The 18,948-nt window shown below is 36.3% G+C and overlaps 1 protein-coding gene and 1 pseudogene across 1 annotated transcript; both read right to left on the bottom strand.

Annotated features, from left to right (window-relative positions):
* Positions 1–182: 182 nt before the first annotated feature.
* LOC120128519 (upstream activation factor subunit spp27-like) lies at positions 183–1,938 on the bottom strand. Its single transcript, XM_039146194.1, has 2 exons — positions 1,626–1,938; positions 183–429 (listed from the first exon to the last, which is right to left on the bottom strand). Exons 1-2 carry the CDS (start codon positions 1,842–1,844, stop codon positions 304–306), a joined length of 345 nt encoding a protein of 114 aa, XP_039002125.1. The 5' UTR covers positions 1,845–1,938; the 3' UTR covers positions 183–303.
* A 738-nt stretch (positions 1,939–2,676) lies between these two features.
* Positions 2,677–6,025, bottom strand: LOC120128518 (annotated as a pseudogene).
* Between the last annotated feature and the right edge of the window lie 12,923 nt (positions 6,026–18,948).

Genomic DNA, 18,948 nt, shown 5'->3' on the forward strand with positions numbered 1-18,948 from the left:
GGTGAATCGGCTAACAAAACCCAAAATGGTGGGAATTAACACATGAAAAACAAAGGATAGACAGACTGATCAGAACCTTAATTACCAAAAATAGTTCCAATCACAATCTTATGTTACACAGTCGAAGAGACTAACATCAAAAGGTTCAGCCTGACAAAGGCGATCCACAAGCAACTCAATCATCTAACAAAAACCAATCATCATGAATCACATTTAACCGAAAAGATCAAAGGCAAAAGCATTTTTCATGTTCATCAGATTGCAATTTGGGTCATAAAGTTCCTACAAGGCTAAGCCAGAACATTATTTAGATTTCACAAAATGTGGGGACAGAAATTTGGCCACCTCTAACATTCCAACTTTGTCCTTGCCCTCGAATATCGTCTTCAACTTGTCATCACAAATAATCTCCTTCTTGTTTGTAGGATTCTAAACACCATCACACACAAGTCATGCTCAACAACATAAAAATTACATAAATTTATAGGATAAGGGACAGATAATATTCGTAGGACTATCCAACCTTCCTTAAATACTAATGGGACAAAAAGCATCAGTGGAATTAATGAAGAAAACATCAAACATGTGAATTCTGATGGACTCAAACAAACATCTAAGGACCTTTCTGATTTATAATGTTACTGTAAAGTTGTACAACTAATTGCCACAACTGCTCATTTTATAATGCTCCAATAAAACACCCATAAAATTTGTCCAGATAAGGTACACATTCCTCGATGAACTACATTCTCTATCTTATTTTACTCATCTTATTTTTACTCACCGTAATTTTAATTTTTCTAATTTAATCACTAAATTTTTAAATTGTTCTTGTTTTGAACATTTCGAATTATTTTATTATTTTTATTATTATTTAATATAAAACAATTTAAAATATAAAATAAAAACAGAGAGTGATCGGACACCATCGCCAGCCACCGTAGATGGTGATCGTTCTTTCCCAAATTTCATAGGGGATTGAAAGTGAGGAAGTCGAAAATGTCCGATTAAACACTCACCAGATTAGACTCGAGGGATTGAGATGAACCGAACCCCATAAAATTTAAGACCGAACGATCATCATCTACGTCAGTCGATGGTAGACGGCGGTAGCATCTTACCACTTTATATTTTTATTTTATATTTTTAATTATTTTATATTAAATAATAATAAAAATATCATAACTGAACAAATTAGTAAAAATGAAATTAAGATAAATAAAACAGGAGTGAGAACATAATTCAAGGAATGGTGTAAATTTGTCTTCCTCTTAACATCCAAAAAAACAAGTTGCATCATGCGTGTTTTCCAAGGGGTGATGGAGATGTAATCGCACCTTTAGAAATTTCAAATTCCTGAATATTTAATATCGATGCCTAATTTCGCAACCTCTGGAATTTTGTGATTATACACCAACTAAATTTCAGATATAGGTTATCTGCATCCCTACATAAGATCTTACGACCATACATGTATGTCTTAAAGAAATCATATGGATTGAACTTCCAAAGAAACAAACACGATTAACATAATACTCCGATTCTTCCACCAGTAACACAAGCGAAGGTTAAGCAAAGCGCGGCACTAACAATAGGGAGGGAAATGAAAGGGGGGAAGGAAGGACCTGGAGATTGTGGAGCTTTATGTAATCCCAGATCTTTTTAGTGGCTTCTGCGCGAGAAGCTTCGGAGGATCCAAGGAACTTGCCCAGCTGTGGAGACACGGGTTGTGACCGCATAAGCCCCTTCCCATTTCCACCGGAAGATGAAGCGAATGAAGCAGAGGAAACCTTCGCCGCTTCTAGCAATCCAATGGACCTTCGAAACAGTTTTGAAGTATTCATCTTCACCGGTCTCTTCCTCTCTTCTTTTCTCGTTGCTGCAAGAAAACCAAAAGCTCAGCTCCTCCTAAAACCCTAGAGGAACTATTTTGAATTTTTAGAGGTAAAATAGGAAATAGAGTAAACTCATCGTCATTTCGAGGGCTTTTTAGTTTGGGTTACAATCTTCGGTAAAATTGGCCCAATAAATTATGCTGGTAAAAAAGTTAACCAATTAGATTATTTTTAAAATTAATTTAAGATATACGATAATTGTTATAGTGCAAGGTAAACTTACCACGTTCATATGATGAGTTTATTTAAATAATTTTTTTTTTTGTTTAAGCTCATCACGTCGAATTGAAAAATTATAATAAAATAAAATAAAATATTTTATTAGATTTTATCACATCAGAATGATAAATTTTAATAAAAAATATTTTTTATTAAAACTCGTCATTCACACGTGACAAGTTCCAAATCGTTTCAAAAATTAAAATATCTAATATCATATTAACTAAATATGAACTAAATAATAAAAATTCATAAAATATTTCCAAATGTTAACATGAAACCATCAATTTGCATGCTAATGATTTCAAAAAGTTCCCACTTCTGTTTTTATACGTATAAAAAGATATATTCTTTGATGAAAATAATTAATAATCTTAATATATATATTCCGTATATCAAATATTAAAATTTTGTAACTAAAAAAATCAAACAACCTATTAAAAAAGGACATTTCTATTTGCAAATCTATATTAAAATCCAAATCTAAAACTAAAACAAATAATTCTGCAACAAATATTTTGTTCCATTTATCTTGTACAACCCCATGAGCTGTTGATACAAAATTACAGAATGTAATTTTATAAAATGTCCTTGCTCCTCACAATAATATCAATGAAAGACTGCTGAAGAATGTTTCCAGGCCTGTAATAATGTGTTTTACAATGAGAGAAACTTCATGATTCATCAGTATTTAACATCAATAGCAGACGCATAAACATCAAACGAGAAGGTCAAGATCCATTTAACTTCACCAAGTTCAAGGCCGACAAGCGATTGAAGTCATGTTTTGGCAAGGATATTTCATTTCTCATGATTCTGGGTGATAGCAACAACAGTATAATCTCCCCCACCCCTCTCCATTGTCACCAGTCTGGTATAGGTTTACATCCAGATTCTCATTCTTATGGCAAAATTTGGGAGCTTATGGCTGTTTCATTTACGATGGCGATGTTTACTTCTACGCTCTGCATCTGAGCTAGAATCATCGTATCTGCGTGATGATGAATGCTTATTTCGACTCTTTTTACCTTTACGATGTCTATGAGCATCATCTTCAGATGAATAATGATGCTTATGTCTGTGCTTTTCACTCCTATTCCGGCTAATAGTGTCTGGACCTTCTGATTCTGAGTTATAATGCTTTTGCATGGTCTTCTCCCTACGCTCATGCCTATCACGGTCTGAATCTTCATATGAATAGGAATGCTTGCTTTTACTTTTCCTATCATTCCCATAATTCTCTTCATCAGATGAATTAGAACACCTTTGTCTGCTCTTTTTACTCTTCCTGTGTCCACCAGCATCCATATCATCCACTGTATAAGGCTTATGAGTATCTTTTCATTTTTCTCTGCTTTCTTTAGTCCTGTATTGCTTGTCATAGTCTCTGTCCTCCAATGAATATGGATACTTGTGTATTCTTCGTGTTTGATGCCTATCAAACTCTGCACTATCAGAAGAACTTGACCCAGAATGATTCCGCTTTTTCTTCTTGGTTTTCTTCTCCTCCTTCGAATTTCTCTCATCGTCACCAGAAGTTGAGGATAAGCCATCTTGATTAGGATCCTCGGAGTCCCAACAGCTTCGAGATGACTTCCTCTTCTGTTTATTCTTTTTTGAGGACTTCCTTTTCTTGGGTTTGCAAGAGATGTTAGTCAGCAAATCAGGAATATTGCCCCCACAAAGGAATCCTGTAAATAAGAAAAACAAAAATGGGGATAACAGTTAACATGAAGTTACTTGGATGTTATGAGCTCAAATTTCCTGTCAAGGAGCCTGCAATAGGAAAAACCATTCACCTCCATACTCATCAAATATATCCTCGGCAACTATTTGTGATTGGGATCATCCAGTCGAAATCCACCACGAGGAGGACTCAAACCTGGTTTTAAAACAAAAATGGGGATAACAGTTAACATGAAGTTACTTGGATGTTATGAGCTCAAATTTCCTGTCAAGGAGCCTGCAATAGGAAAAACCATTCACCTCCATACTCATCAAATATATCCTCGGCAACTATTTGTTGATTGGGATCATCCAGTCGAAATCCACCACGAGGAGGACTCAAACCTGGTTTTTGCTTCAGCTCCCACTTCAGAGGCTGCAAAAAATGGGATACATATCAAGGTGGGAACCAAATGAATATCAAAGAAACATGAGACAACAAAAAAAACATTTCAAAACAATGATAGGAGTGACGGAGACAGCTCCCATATTTTCAGAAGATGTATGAATAGATGTTATTTATTTGGAACAATAAAGTGATTTGAAGATTAAGCTTTGAAATAACCTTCAATAATTTCAACCGAACCAATATAGAAGTAATACCAACCTCAGTAGGATCCATTTGAGCCATGATAGCAGTCAAGGGGTCATCTCTTTTCAAACGGCTCTCTTCATTTGGCATCATAACATCCTTTAACGGGCAGTCACGGTCACCACTTTGGTGCCCACAATTTCCACATCGAAGACATTTCACATTACGGACTTCAACAGCAAATGGTTTAACCCTACCAGGAACACCAGTCTCCAGCCTGAAAGTTCCATCATCATTCAAACCAAATCAAATCAAATATCAATTCACACTTGTTAAACTACGAGATCAATACTTTTAGCCGTTTTTTATAAGATGATTAGTTTTAGCATTCCTTAAAACAATGCAGCCTCAGCACCCTTATGCAAGTCAGTTTCATTTCTCTGTATTATAATTAAATTAATTAGCAAAACATGACCATGGAAATAGACAATCACATAGCTTATTTTAGCAATAAAAATCAGATCAAACGTCTGTTTTTATCATAATATATCTAACTTTCTATAGTTTAATAGCCAAGGTCATCTATTTTTTCAACTACCAATGATTAATATTGCATAAACTACCGTTGCTACATACCGCGGGGCATTTTTAAGAACTTCAAACTCTTCCTCTGTAGGTAAAGCTCGTCCAAAAACATCTTTGGGTCTCGATTTCTGTTTCTCTTTTGTCATAGTGCATCCACCAGGCAAAGAATCCGGTGGCCTGCAAAATGAAGTTAATAAATTGAGAAAACTATTTCACATAGAGGAAAAACAGCTAAAATTAAAACAAGTAAGAACATTAACAGTTCTATATTCAAACCAAAATTACATTGCTGTGGAATGATCATTGGAATTTGGCTCGGTATTTTTCCTCTCATCGGCGATCTCAGCCGCTTTGGCACTTTCAGCATTATAACCAGGCGGACGAACATACATAAAGCTAACAGCTTTCATCATCTCCACCTAGGAATTTAGTAAGGGATTTTGGGTGGTTTAGTCCCAAAAAAGAATGAAGATACAAAACCAACGGAAACTGCTTAGATTAAGAAAGAAAAACCTTTTCCTTCTCCTTTTTGGAAATTAGAGCAGTCTGGCGGAAGAACTCTTGCTCTTGGGCATACTGCAACAAAATAAAATGAAATACTTAGTATTAGGTCAATTGAAGAAGAAGAGAAATTAAATATTAGGAAGAGAAAGAAAGTGACCTCGCGGGCAACTTCTTCAGCACGGCGGGTGCGCTGGGAATGGCTCTGCTCGGCTATCCACTTGCGGCGTTGGTTGGGATAGGAGAGGGGATGCCATGGCTTTTGGTTGAGATAAGAATGGCTCCAAGCGGTGCCGGCTTTTGTCTTGTAATCGACTTCCCCTGAAGTGCCGGGCTTGTCATCGGAGAACCGTTTGCTCAGCCTTATTCCTTCCCCCTCCTCTCCGATTCCATCCATCCTATCAACCACTCACTGTTTTCTTCTTCTTCTTCTTCTTCTTCAATGGGTTACTCTATTTCCTACACAGCGTCGGATTTCGTTTTCTTCTGCTTTCAACCCCAAATTTGCTAGTACCAGCTTCGGGATTTGGGATTGGGAATTTCGTTTCTTGGGCAGGCCTAACCACTTTTGATGGGCCAGCAGCTTTTCGAAGTTCCATCCTGCTCTTATAAGCATATAATTAGGATGGGCATGGACCCGAACTCGAACGACTCCGACTCGATCAGATTATATTGATTTAAAAAAATAGGTTTGGGTCGAGTTTTTTTAGAGGATATGTTTGGATTGAGTTAGATTTAGGTTTAGGTGAAAAATACATGATCCGATCAGACCCAAAAAATAATTTAAATTGACATTATATATTTAGAGGTAATTACAATAATAACCCTTTATATATTAATTTTTGAATTAGATCATTATTTTTATTGAATAAAAATAATATATATTTTGAATTGGGTTCGAGTTTTATATCAAGAAGTCGCGTCAGTTTTCAATTGGAGGGCGTAAATTTTCGGGTCGAGTTGGCCGAAACCCTACCTGACCGGACTCCATGCTCATCCCTACATATAAAGCATGTTGTTGTTTAATAGAATATTTTTTATTTGGTTCCTGAAAATTTAACGTGCCTAGTATGGTTAAAACATAGTCGAGTTTTAAATTTAATGAAATTGATCTTAACATATATATATAATATTAAATATTAAATATTTTCAATTAATTTAACTATTTAATTCATTTCGAACCGAATTAACCGAAGTGCTAAATAAACTTAGCAGCATGAGCATGCTAATTAGTTAAAAAAAACCTACATGGTAAGATGGATGATAAAAGCACTTGGTGCTTTTGAGGCATCTTTGTCTAAACTTAGCAATCGTAAACGATAGCATTATAAGCTCTTATTGAATGATGAGTTGAGCAAGCTGACAAGGAATCCTCAAAATCGTACTATTTCATAACTTGAGATCCGAATGTTGAAACTTACTAAACAATACTCTGGAAAAAGAAAGAATGGATTTAAAGCATTAAGAAAACTGAATGTAGGCTAAAAGCTAAGCTCTAGCCCTTGGTCAAATTACCTGTTAATATAGCCAAGTTGATTGCTCCTTTCACGAGTTAACACTGAAAGTTTAACCCATTAATGGATAACTGACTTAACCACCTAACTAATTATAACAGAATCAATTATCAAAACCAGCAGCTAAAAGATCTAGCTGGCATTGCTTAATTCTCAACATTCACCCTGTTTTTCAGTTTCTAAAAGAAAAGAAACTTAGTTCTTGTGCAACTGAAGCCTTTGCAGCGAGACCACATTGAGCTTTTGGTGCAATTCCTGAAATCGGGTTGTAACCAACGGCTTTGTTAACACATCTGTAATTTGGCAATTTGCAGGAACATAATTGACTATTAGTTGCTTGTCCATAACTTTTACCCTAACAAAATGAACATCTAAGTCCACATGTTTGACTTTGGCATGCAAAACTGGGTTAGCAACCATGGCAACCGTGCTGGTATTATCACACCATATAACCGGAGTTTAAGACAATTCAACATTCATGTCATCTAGAACTGCTTTAACCCAAAGAACCTCAGCCGTTGTGTCAGCAAGGCTTATATATTCTGCCTCTGCCGTTGATCGAGATACCGACCTTTGTTTGCGTGAGCTCCATGATAACAGATGACTTCCTTGGTAAACACAATACCCGAAATTCGATCGTCTATCATCGGGGTCACTGCCCCAATCTGTATCTGTAAACGCCTTGATTTGAAGTTGTCCTTGACCCTTGTTCAACCATAACCCATAATCCATTGTACCTTTTAAGTAACGTAGAATGCGTTTAGATCCTGTCCAATGAGCTTCACAAGGGGACTGCATAAACCGAGCTACCTTATGAACAACAAAAGTAATATCTGGTCTAGTATGACACACATACAATAGCGCACCAACAATACTTCGATACTATTGAGCATTTACTGGAGCTCCTGCATTCTCTACTTAGGAGTAATAGGTAAAGGTGTGTCCACTGGTTTACCATGAACATTAAACTTGGTCAATAACTATTCCACATACTTATTTTGATTAAAAAACATCCCAGTTGTTGTATGAACAGCTTCAATGCCCAGAAAATAGTGAATAAGCCCGAGATTCTTTAACGAGAACCTGTCATGAAGTTGCTTCTTAACCTCGTTAATGCGCTTTTCAGAAGATCCCGTTACAAGGACGTCATCAATATACACAGCAATATATGTGGTATCATGAGACATGCCATGAATAAACAAAGAGCTATCAGCTCTAGAAGATCGAAACCCCATATCACACAATCATTGTTAGAGCTTATGATACCAATTGCGAGGGGTTTGTCTAAGTCCATAAAGAGCTTTTTGAAGCTTACACACAAGTTTTTCTCCACGATCTCCAATCTACTCAAACCCTTCTGGTTGAGTCATGTATACTTCCTCCTGTAGATCGCGTAGATCGCGTTTGAGGAAAGCATTATTAACATCTACTTGGTATACTTGCCATTCTCGTGATACATCAATTGATAGTAACACATTTATCGTGAAGAAAGGCACCATAGGACTGAAGGTGTCAAAAAAGTCACATCCGGGTACCTGAGAATATCCTTTTGCGATAAGCCTTACTTTGAATCTATTAACATAATCGTCCGAGTTGTATTTAATACATAACAACCACTTACACCCAATGACCTTTCGATCAGTTGGCAAAGGAACCAACTTCCACGCGTTATTATCATTCAATGCCTTGAATTTCATTTCTAGCGCAGCACGCCAATGTTTATGTTGTAGAGCATCCTGCACATTCAGAGGAGTCTCATTAAACAAAGCATTATAGACCTTAGGTTTAAAAATTCCTGCTTTGCTGCGAGTAACCATGTGGTGCCTATTTGTGGTGTGTTGATTATCAGACACCGTCATGCTTGAAGCACCTGACTCCTGAACACTTGCTGGACCATTTTGTTCATCATTTGGAGCAATACTTGAATGTATAGACTCACTGTGAGTAGCCTCTGGTTGAGCAGCAGCTCTAGACACAGCATTTGGCTCGACCTCCATTGCATGAGTTCTATCATGGTGTCTGACACTTCCACCAGATGTATGACACGAGTCTACCACTGTATCATTTACCGAGTCAGGTAAATTAACCGGAATATCGCACTCAATATCAACGTGATCGGTCAAGCTGGGCTCCTTACAGGGAAACGAAATAGCCCGGTCATCTTGCTTACTACGTTGATTAATACTAACACACTGAGACACACATGGAAACACATTTTCATTAAACACCACGTGTCAAGAAATATACACACGGCCTGATTCATCAAGGCATTGATATCCATGATGTTATGGAGAGTAGCCAAGAAATACACACGATATGGGAAGCATCGACTGCCAAAGACTCTAAGAAACTAATAATCGGGTTTCATACCATACAACTGCTCAAATGGTTAGATTCCTCTAAGAATATCTGCAGGTAACCTATTGATTAGGTAAACTACAGTAAGAACTGCATACGACCAATATTTAAAGGGACCCGCTAACTGAGCTAGAAGTGTTAAGGCTGTGATATGTTGGTGTTTGCGCTCAACTACACCATTTTTTTACGAGGTATGTGGACATGTAACCCTGTGTTTAATTCCTATAACTGTAAGAGAACGCTCCAAACCTCGATACTCACCTCCACCATCAGTTTGTAAAGCAACAATATTTGTTTTAAACTGGTTTTTAACAAGAGCATGAAACAAATTGAATGCTTGAGTGATATCTGATTTACTACGCATCAAGTATACCCATATATTCCTTCTGTACATATCTATAAACGAAACGTAATATTGCCAGCCACCAGACTTAATCGGTGCTGGACCCCATACATCAGTTTATACCATCTCAAACAAGCGATTGCAGACTGTATCAGATTGCAAGAAAGGAAGCCTGTGATTTTTTCCTAACTGACATGCAACATATATTTCATTGTTATCATTAACAACATTCTTAACATGAAAGAGCGAGGATATGATTTTTGATGCAGGGTGTCCCAACCGTCGATGTCATATTCAAGCAATTTTATTAAAGCAATATAGCCCATTTTCCAGTTTTCCTTCCAACTGGTTTCGGTCAGTTCCTTCATCCTTCACAAAACACTTGTCCGAGTGAAACTCAAGATATACATTGTTGTCTTGTATAAGTTTAGAAATAGACAACAAATTCCTAGTTATTTTTGGGACGCACAAGACATTTTTTAACTGTAAGTCACATGTATTGGCAGTCAATGGCACATTACTCATATGTGAGATGAGTAAAGTGAAACCATCACCAAGGTAAACCTTACCTTTTCCCGAGTATGGTCGACCCAAAGATGCAGCAGCTTTGTCGTTGTTTACATGGTGAGTAACACCTGAGTCGGGATACCACTTATCAGCAGCAGACAATACTCCTTTAGCAATAAGAGAGTTAATTTGCACAGTTTCAGTAGTGGCAGCTTCAGTAACCACCTCACCACCTGCAGATGTATGAACAAACGGATTATAAGACGAATCATTAGCATCATATTTATATGCGTTTACCTACATCTCATTGGTATCTCTGGACTGCCTGGAGGCTACTCCTTTAAAGTTTTCATCGAAGCGATGCCTACACCTATCCACTAAATGACCAATCTTCCCACATAATTAACATTGATGTCTAGGTCTGTCCTTATACTTAATCATGTTCTGAGTTTTTTCTCGAGTATCATTCGATCTATTATTAGTGTAATACTTGTCACGGTTACCATTAGTATTTCATCCATTATAATTGTTATGCCTGGTCAAGTTTATGTCAACCGACGATTTCATAAGGTCACCAATCCTCGATTCAGCATCAATGAGAACTGAAGTTACAGTGTCAAAGGTATAAGGTTCACGACTCACTGTTATGGCAGCAAAAAAATGTTTGAAATCACATGGTAATCCATTGAGCAACGTAACAATTTGATCGATCTCAGAAACCGGGCTTCTCTACTAGTCGCAAGCAAGTCACAAATCTCCTTGATTTGTGTGGAAAATTTGCACACATATAGGTCTTCTTTTTTAATAGACCTGAGTCTTCCATGGAGGCTCATAAACTTTGTAGTGGAGAGCTTCAAGAACATGCTAAGAATTGTATTCCAGATCTTAGCAGAGGTATGTGCTCCTACAAGCTGAGGAATAATGGAAGAACTGATTGTTGAAAGAATCCAGGATGCCAATGAACTATCCTGCTTTTTGTGACGTCGATACGCCAGATTCACTATTAATTCACCAGATTCATTTACAACGGTTTGAAGAATAATCGACAACGATTCATCCAGCATATGTTCCAACTCGTGTCCTTGAATCATAAAAAGAACTTGCTGCTTCCAAAAAAGGAAGTTGTTGTCATCTAGGCGAACATTAACATACTTGTTCATGAATGACGTCTCCAGCATCCTATTATTGGTTGCAGTAACGCTGCTTCCTTCTGATGCAGCTTCAACCGTAACAAATGATTCATGCATGATGAGCATAATACAAAATCATCAAAGACAGATCACCGTAGAGCCACTGGCAATTAGATCGCTAGACATCTGATACCATGTTGAAACTTACTAAACAATACTCTGGAAAAAGACAGATTGGATTTAAAGCATTATGAAAACAGAATGTAGGCTAAAAGCTAAGCTCTAGCCCTTAGTCAAATAACCTGTTAATATAGCCAAGCTGATTGCTCCTTTCACGAGTTAACACTGAAAGTTTAACCCATTAATGGATAGCTGGCTTAACCACCTAACTAATCATAACAGAATCAGTTATCAAAACCAGCAGCTAACAGATCCAGCTAGCAAGATTTCCAGCTGACATTGCTTAATTCTCAACACTGAATCAAGCTGATAAGGAATCGGTAATATTTGTTGAGGTTAGCACTTCAACAAAAGCTGAAAAATGAAACCCACATCATCCATATGCATGTATTTGGAAAAGGACATGGCAATGTACATGTTTATATTAGACTGTCCTTCACTTTGGTGTTGTATATATGAGGATGATGCATGTGGATACACCATCCATCCATCACGTTCAAAGCAGAAAACGCCATGCCCATACTAGTATGCCCGCCTCTGCTGTCATTTCTTGTTTGCATGTTTCTCATTTCATCTTCTTTCTATCCCCCACCATGTGGATGTAAATCTCACTGTAAAAGTATTCTACTGAGAATAATGGTGGAACATGATATTGATGACGATTCTCATTTTTTTGTCAATTATTTTGACATGATGATCCATCTTTAACTGAATCCAGATCTCTCTCCCATGACAATTTACCCAAAAATCACCCTAATAGTTAAATATTACATGTCGTACACACTTTCTCCAAATATTATCGATTTAGCATCATTTCTAATAAAGAGTCGATCATGAGGCACGCCTTCACAGGGTTTTATCCAAGCTGGTGCTATGGTGAAAAAGCGTGGATCATAATTCGCGACTTCGCGGGGTTTTATCTAAGTTGGCGGCAAGATAGTAAAGCGCGGATCATGAAGCGCATATTTGCTATGAATCAGATACATGGCGGAAGGCACGTAACATAATCCGCGCCTTGCATTTAAATCCTAATCATCCTGCCTTAAATACGCCTAACCCCCTCCCCCTCCCCCTATAAATACCCCCTCATCCAACACCCATACTACAAAAAAAAATTATTTCTTCTTTTTATATATTGTTCTATTAAGTTTTAAGTAAGTATAGTTATCGTTTTTAGAAGTTAAATTTTTTTATTATATTATATTCATTTAATAGTTTATTATTTTTTATATTTTATTGTACTAATTTTTTTATTACTTTTTACATTTATAACGTAGTAGGCGGGTTGTTGTGTTTAGATGAGAATCATATATCGAGTCATTTTACTGATGCGGTAATAATTTTAAATTATGTCATTTTATTTATTGTGGATGTTTTATTCATTTATATATACTATTTATTTAATTATGTGAATGACCGTATATTAGATCTATTTATTCGTAATGCTAAATTAGAGATACCGAGTCGTGTCTGGCCGAATTCAGCTAAGGCTGAATTCAATTACATAGTGAAATATGAATGGTACGAACCTTGAATCCAACTTTATTTCTGCACTGATTGAGAGAGGTGAATGACCGTATATTAGATCTATTTATTCGTAATGCTAAATTAGAGATACCGAGTCGTGTCTGGCCGAATTCAGCTAAGGCTGAATTCAATTACATAGTGAAATATGAATGGTACTGTAACCTTGAATCCAACTTTATTTCTGCACTGATTGAGAGGTCGAGACTAGAGACACGTATATTCCATATTCATTGTGGGGAGTGCACTATTATGATGAAGGATATTTCCTTATATTTGGGGCTTTCGGTAGATGGGAATGTTATTTATGGTGTCGCGGATTATGATTGACATTCCTTGTGCAAGGAGTATCTTGGAGGTATCTTGTCTAATTTCAATGGTGGTCAAATACCGTTATCATGGTTGGCTAGAAATTTTTTACGGTTGAGCAACGATTGTTTCGAGGAATAGGCCCAAATATTTGCTCAGGCTTGCATATTGCAACTCATAGGAGGGATCTTGATGTCTGAAAAATATCGAACCTAAGTTCATTGTATGTGGTTGTGTCATCTTACAGATTTTTTATTTGTCAGCTCATTCAGTTAGGGCTCCACGGTTTTGGCATCTCTGTATAGAGAAATGTGTTGAGCAACTGATTATCGAAAAAAATGCTATCGGTGGATGTTTCATTCTTTTGCAATCATAGGCGTGGCATCACATGACATTTTTATGTTCGTTCGTGAAAAAACCCATTAGTCTTTCTGTTATTGTTGAGGTAAATTCAATACTGAGTTTGTATATAAATAAATTTTTTGAGTACATAATGAATTTTTTACACTGTATATGTGGTTTTCTATAAGGAAAGATCACCTTGATATACCAAACGAATTTGAAGAAATTCGGCTGCTCATTGATCAAATGGTTGGTACAGAGGTATGTATTTAAATTTTATTATTTACCTTTATGATTTTGATAAGAATTATATATATTTATTTTAGTTTTAATGAGTTCCTTATTCTACTGAAGAAATGAGGAGTTGTATCTAGCCTCACTTGAGTAGCCCATTAGATGTATGGATGGCGAGGATCCCTCGGATATGTTATGTTATTGTCGAGTGGCATCTTATTGATCCCGTTCTCCGTCAATTTAGTTTCGTACAATCTATTCTTGAAGCACCTATGAATATCGACAATATACATAACATCGATAGACATGGCAAAAAAAAAGTCAATTGGCTGATAAAGCACAACAAGTGGGCAATGATCTGAGAGGATCAACGTGGACACATTCTCCATAGAGAGCCAATTTATGTAATCATTATTCGATTGCGAATGACTATTATCAATGGTTTAACACGAACGGGAAATTGTTCCTACTTTTCGAGGAAGCATGAGGCGGGAGCATTCATCAATATCGAGAAAAATATCCACCACCACAACATCATTGTCCCTCGACTCGTAGACGGAGAGTAGGTGCTTCCGGCTCGTCCTCAGATGTAGCACTAAAACCATTACAACAACCACCAGTTTATATTCTCCAGTAATTTCAGATGTCACCGCAGTCATTTTAAATGGCACCGCAGTTGTTTTTAATGCCACCGAAGCCATTTTAGATGCCACCATCGCAGAGTTTTATGACACCTCCTAGTAGATATACTCTCATGCTTATAGATCTAGCGTGGTCTTCATATGCTGCTTATTTGGTGTATGATGCTTCACAAGAGACACAAACACCTTTGGCTCAGTTTTTGCATTCATCGATGTCGATGTTTTCGTAGTTTACACAGTTTTCTATGAGCGATGGGATGGTTAGCCATACACCTCTAGTGTCCTTATACTATAGAGTTGCTACATCGTCATTCGTTCCTTATAAACAAAATGTAGCTACTACTACTGTTGATGATGATGATGATAGTGAGGAGGAAGAGTAATTTATACGAAGATATTCTCATCGAAATAGACAGCCACCGCCCTGTGGAACACATTCAAGACGCAGACATCGATAGACTTGTTTTTATTTATTTTGTCTCTTAATTTTTTATTTAATTATGGGCTTTTTATTTATTTTATTTCTTAATGTTTTATTATTTAATTATGGACTTTTTATTTATTTTGTTTCTTAATGTTTTTATTATTTAATTATATGAATTATAACGTTTGTATTTAATTGTTTTTATTATTTAGTTTGTAATGTTTTTATTTAATTTTCACTTGAGTAGCCCATCATTTGAGTAACACATTAATTAAAAGTAAGCGAAAATGAAATAACACAAATTGAGGCTTCATAAAAAATAATTACATTGTCACAACATCAACGGTTACATGATGATAAAAGAGATGAACGATTTTACTATTATGGCCTAGGTTTATGCAATGTCCACATCTTTTGTTTTCTTTGGACTTATCTCGAATATCTATATCACAATGAATTCGAGTGGATTTTGGACGGTCTGTCTCCCTTAATAAGAACAGATTTGGTACAATTTAAAGCAAATTCTGAACCTCATCTGAGTCTTTCTCATTATCTATGGGGGAACTCATATTTATATACCTTAAATACTTTTAAAAATCGGTATACGGGATTCACGAAACAATTATTGTCTTGACGGGTATAAGAGCAAGTTGCTATGACAAGGGAGCATGAATACTTCAGAGATTGAAAAAACCCACAGTCACACCACCTTTCTTGTAAATTAACTTTGAACGAGTTAGCTTCAATCCCTTGTAGAGTTCGTGGCATTTTTGTGACACGAAATAATTCATGGGTTTGAGATAAACTTGTTACATACATTCTATTTGATACAACAATTCTTTTTTTTGTAGATCTGCAACTAATCTTGCGTGATAAGTATGATCGTTTTACATCTAAGTTAGAGTTTATCCCTCAAACTTGGAAAAAACACTCTCAAACAAAAATAAGTAATTTTAACCAAAATTGTTACTGGTAAATGGCATGCCCCCTTTAAGGCTGAATTGATAGTCTTAGCCAAGTTGGTCATCATATGTCTATATCGATATCCATCATCGTATGCATTTGTCCCCATTTCTTTGTTGATATAATTGTACTCTTGATCATTTTTTCCTCGCAAATATTAAAGCATGGACTCAAATGTTTGACATAATAATTCATAAACTAAGCGTCAAATGTAGTACTTACTGTTAAGTTCCCATAAAAAATGAAAATGATTGAGAAATGAAATTAGAAATTGTGATATACTCATGCGCACAAGTAATTGACACTTATCATTCTTCTTGAACTTTTCATGATAATTTACAGCAATATATCAGATACAGTACCGATGTTGGACATAGGGTGTCTACCACATTAGACCTAAAGACATCATTGTTGCTTTGATCATAGCTCTACGATCTGAAATGACATATTTTCCCCCTCGTAACAATATGTAAGCGTAAGTTTTTAAGGAAAACCCCAATAATTTGTATCTTCTCCTTCAACAAGGGCAAAAGTAACTAGAAAAAATTGCAATTACCATATTGGATAATTGTCAATAACAAAACTTGCTTGTATTTTCCATACAAGAATGTCTAATAAATTTGAACTACGGGATTGCAGTATTTCACAATTTTGGAGTGTGCATTGAGTGAGCTTTACTGTGTGTGAAAGTTGTTATGGTTGTTAAGAATAGTGATGTATTAAGTTTGTTATGGATGCTGTTACAGGTAGTTGTGAGATTGAGTAAGTTTGAAGTCATGACTACTATATAAGCTAGTTGTGTTGTAGTTACAGAGTAGAATAATAAAACAGATGATATTCATTTCTTCTTATTCACTTCTCAACATGGTATCTTTCGCCAAGGTTCTGGGCATTTTGTTTTCACGCTTCTAGATTTTATTTCTTTTTGTGTATTCACTCATGGAGTCGAGAATTATAGCTAAACGAGTTGAATCAGAGAGCCCTAAGGCCAACGAAGAAGCCAAGATCGAGTAGACCATCATCTCCGACGATGACTTCAACTTAGATAATGGCAAAGAACCGATTATCATTGTTGTAGTTATCATCATTGATCACCATGCCAAGTTTGCTTTCACATTTTCTCTAGCGGAAACTGTCGAGTCAGTCCAAGAGACCAAGAGAATAAAGAACGATAAGAAAAAGAAACAACAGAAGGAGGTGCAAGTCTTCATCACCAAGAAGTCTTTCGTCTTCTATCTCAATGCCAAGAAGTACATCAATTAGTTCAATGAGGTTGAACTTTACGGCCGGTTGACAACGACAATAATGAGCCTCTATTATAAACTTCAATCGCTCAAGAAGGGTAGTGATACAATGTGGGTTTACCTTACTCGAATTAAAGAGGTGAGCGATGCTCTTGCCTCATGTGGAAGTCTGATTCCGTCGATGGAGCATGTGGTCAGTATTTTTAAAGGGGTTGACGTGTGAATACCAACCATTTGTGGCTGTTATAATTACCAAGAGGGAATCACTTTCCTTGGAAAGCTTATGAACTATGCTTGTTGATGTCGAAACCCAACTTGTTGGGTTTGATACTCAAGTTGAGTCACTTTCGATGAGTGTCAATCTTGCTCAAGGAAAAGCGGTTGATCCTAACCACGGTTCGTATGTTCATGCTTCCAATCTGTTCGACCAAATGTTTCAATGATGTTCTTGGTGTCTGGTTTGTTTCACATTGTTATAGAATATTTTTTTTTTAATTTTCATTCACATCAAAAGTTTGTATCGATTCATGTCGAACGGAAGGAAGCATCGCACTTCCGTTTCAAGTCGAATGGAAGGAAGCATCGCACTTCCAATTCAAGTCGAACAGAAGGAGGCATCGCACTTTCGATTCAACTAGAACAGACGGTTTACTAAATTATTATCCAAATCTTCGTTTGAGCAATTTCGACCCAAAGTGCAGGTTTTCTCATTTGTTCAAGAAGAAGGAAAAGAGTATGACGAATATTGGAGTGTGCATTGAGTGAGCTTTACTGTGTGTGTGAGTTGTTATGGTTGTTAAGAATAGTAACGTATGAAGTTTGTTATGGATATTATTACAGGTAGTTGTGAGATTGAGTAAGCTTGAAGTCATGACTACTATATATAAGCTAGTTGTGTTGTAGTTACAGAGCAGAATAATAAAACATATGGTATTCATTTCTTCTTATTCAACTTCTCAACACACAACATTAATGCACTGTAGGTAAGTAAAAAAACAAGTATAATTGGCATCAGTCGTGAAGCACTCGATCATTGTGGTATGCATGGCAAGCTTCAAAGTCCACTATTATTCCAGGATTCAGTGTGCGTACTAATGTAAACTAACTTTGAAGTTCATTGTAAAATGAATCTCGCTTGCCATGAAGTTTTTTAATGCCATTCTGCTTTGTCTTCCATGCTTTCCTATAGGAGATGGTGTACCCATATTAAAACTGTATAGTTCAAATCAATATTACAATAGCTATATGGGAGTTTGCTTTGACCGTGGGCAAGATGCTTGGAAGATAATGTCGGAGTCCAAGCTGGGATGTTCATGGTTGATCCCTCTAGCCCAACATGTATGAGGAATTTTGTATATTGTTAGTTCTCATATGTTGTTTTTTCCTCATCCTCTTCGATACACGAACCATCCAATTACATTCATTATCATGTTGGACATAGTAGCAGACATACTTTTTCGGTTGTGGATCGGTCGACTCTGGAGTGAATAGAATTATAAATGTTGTAATTCTTAATTGCAATCATCGATTATTCTTTGAATGAGAACTATATTATGATATATAACTCACCATCATTGACTAACGAGTTAAATCTGTAATCATTAACATTAGACATATCCGTAAATTCTAGATCGTACATTGTATCATAGTCAGCTTCATACATGTGTGTATCGTATTTGTGGGACCTTCATCTATATCATCATCATTAGCATCCATATTGAATTGCGATGATTCTAGCTCAACGAATAGTCCAATCTCAGTATCATCCATACCTGACT

This window comes from Hibiscus syriacus, unplaced genomic scaffold (assembly GCF_006381635.1).
Source record: "Hibiscus syriacus cultivar Baekdansim isolate YM2019G1 unplaced genomic scaffold, ASM638163v2 tig00110481_pilon, whole genome shotgun sequence".
Taxonomy (NCBI): Eukaryota; Viridiplantae; Streptophyta; class Magnoliopsida; order Malvales; family Malvaceae; genus Hibiscus; species Hibiscus syriacus.

What these genes read in the sequence shown, in the direction of transcription:
- LOC120128519 (XM_039146194.1), bottom strand. Translation starts at nt 1,844, where the DNA reads ATGAATACTTCAAAACTGTTTCGAAGGTCCATTGGATTGCTAGAAGCG. An exon ending in TAAAGCTCCACAATCTCCAG is followed by an intron (nt 430 to 1,625) that starts GTCCTTCCTTCC and finishes GATGGTGTTTAG; the next exon opens with AATCCTACAAACAAGAAGGA.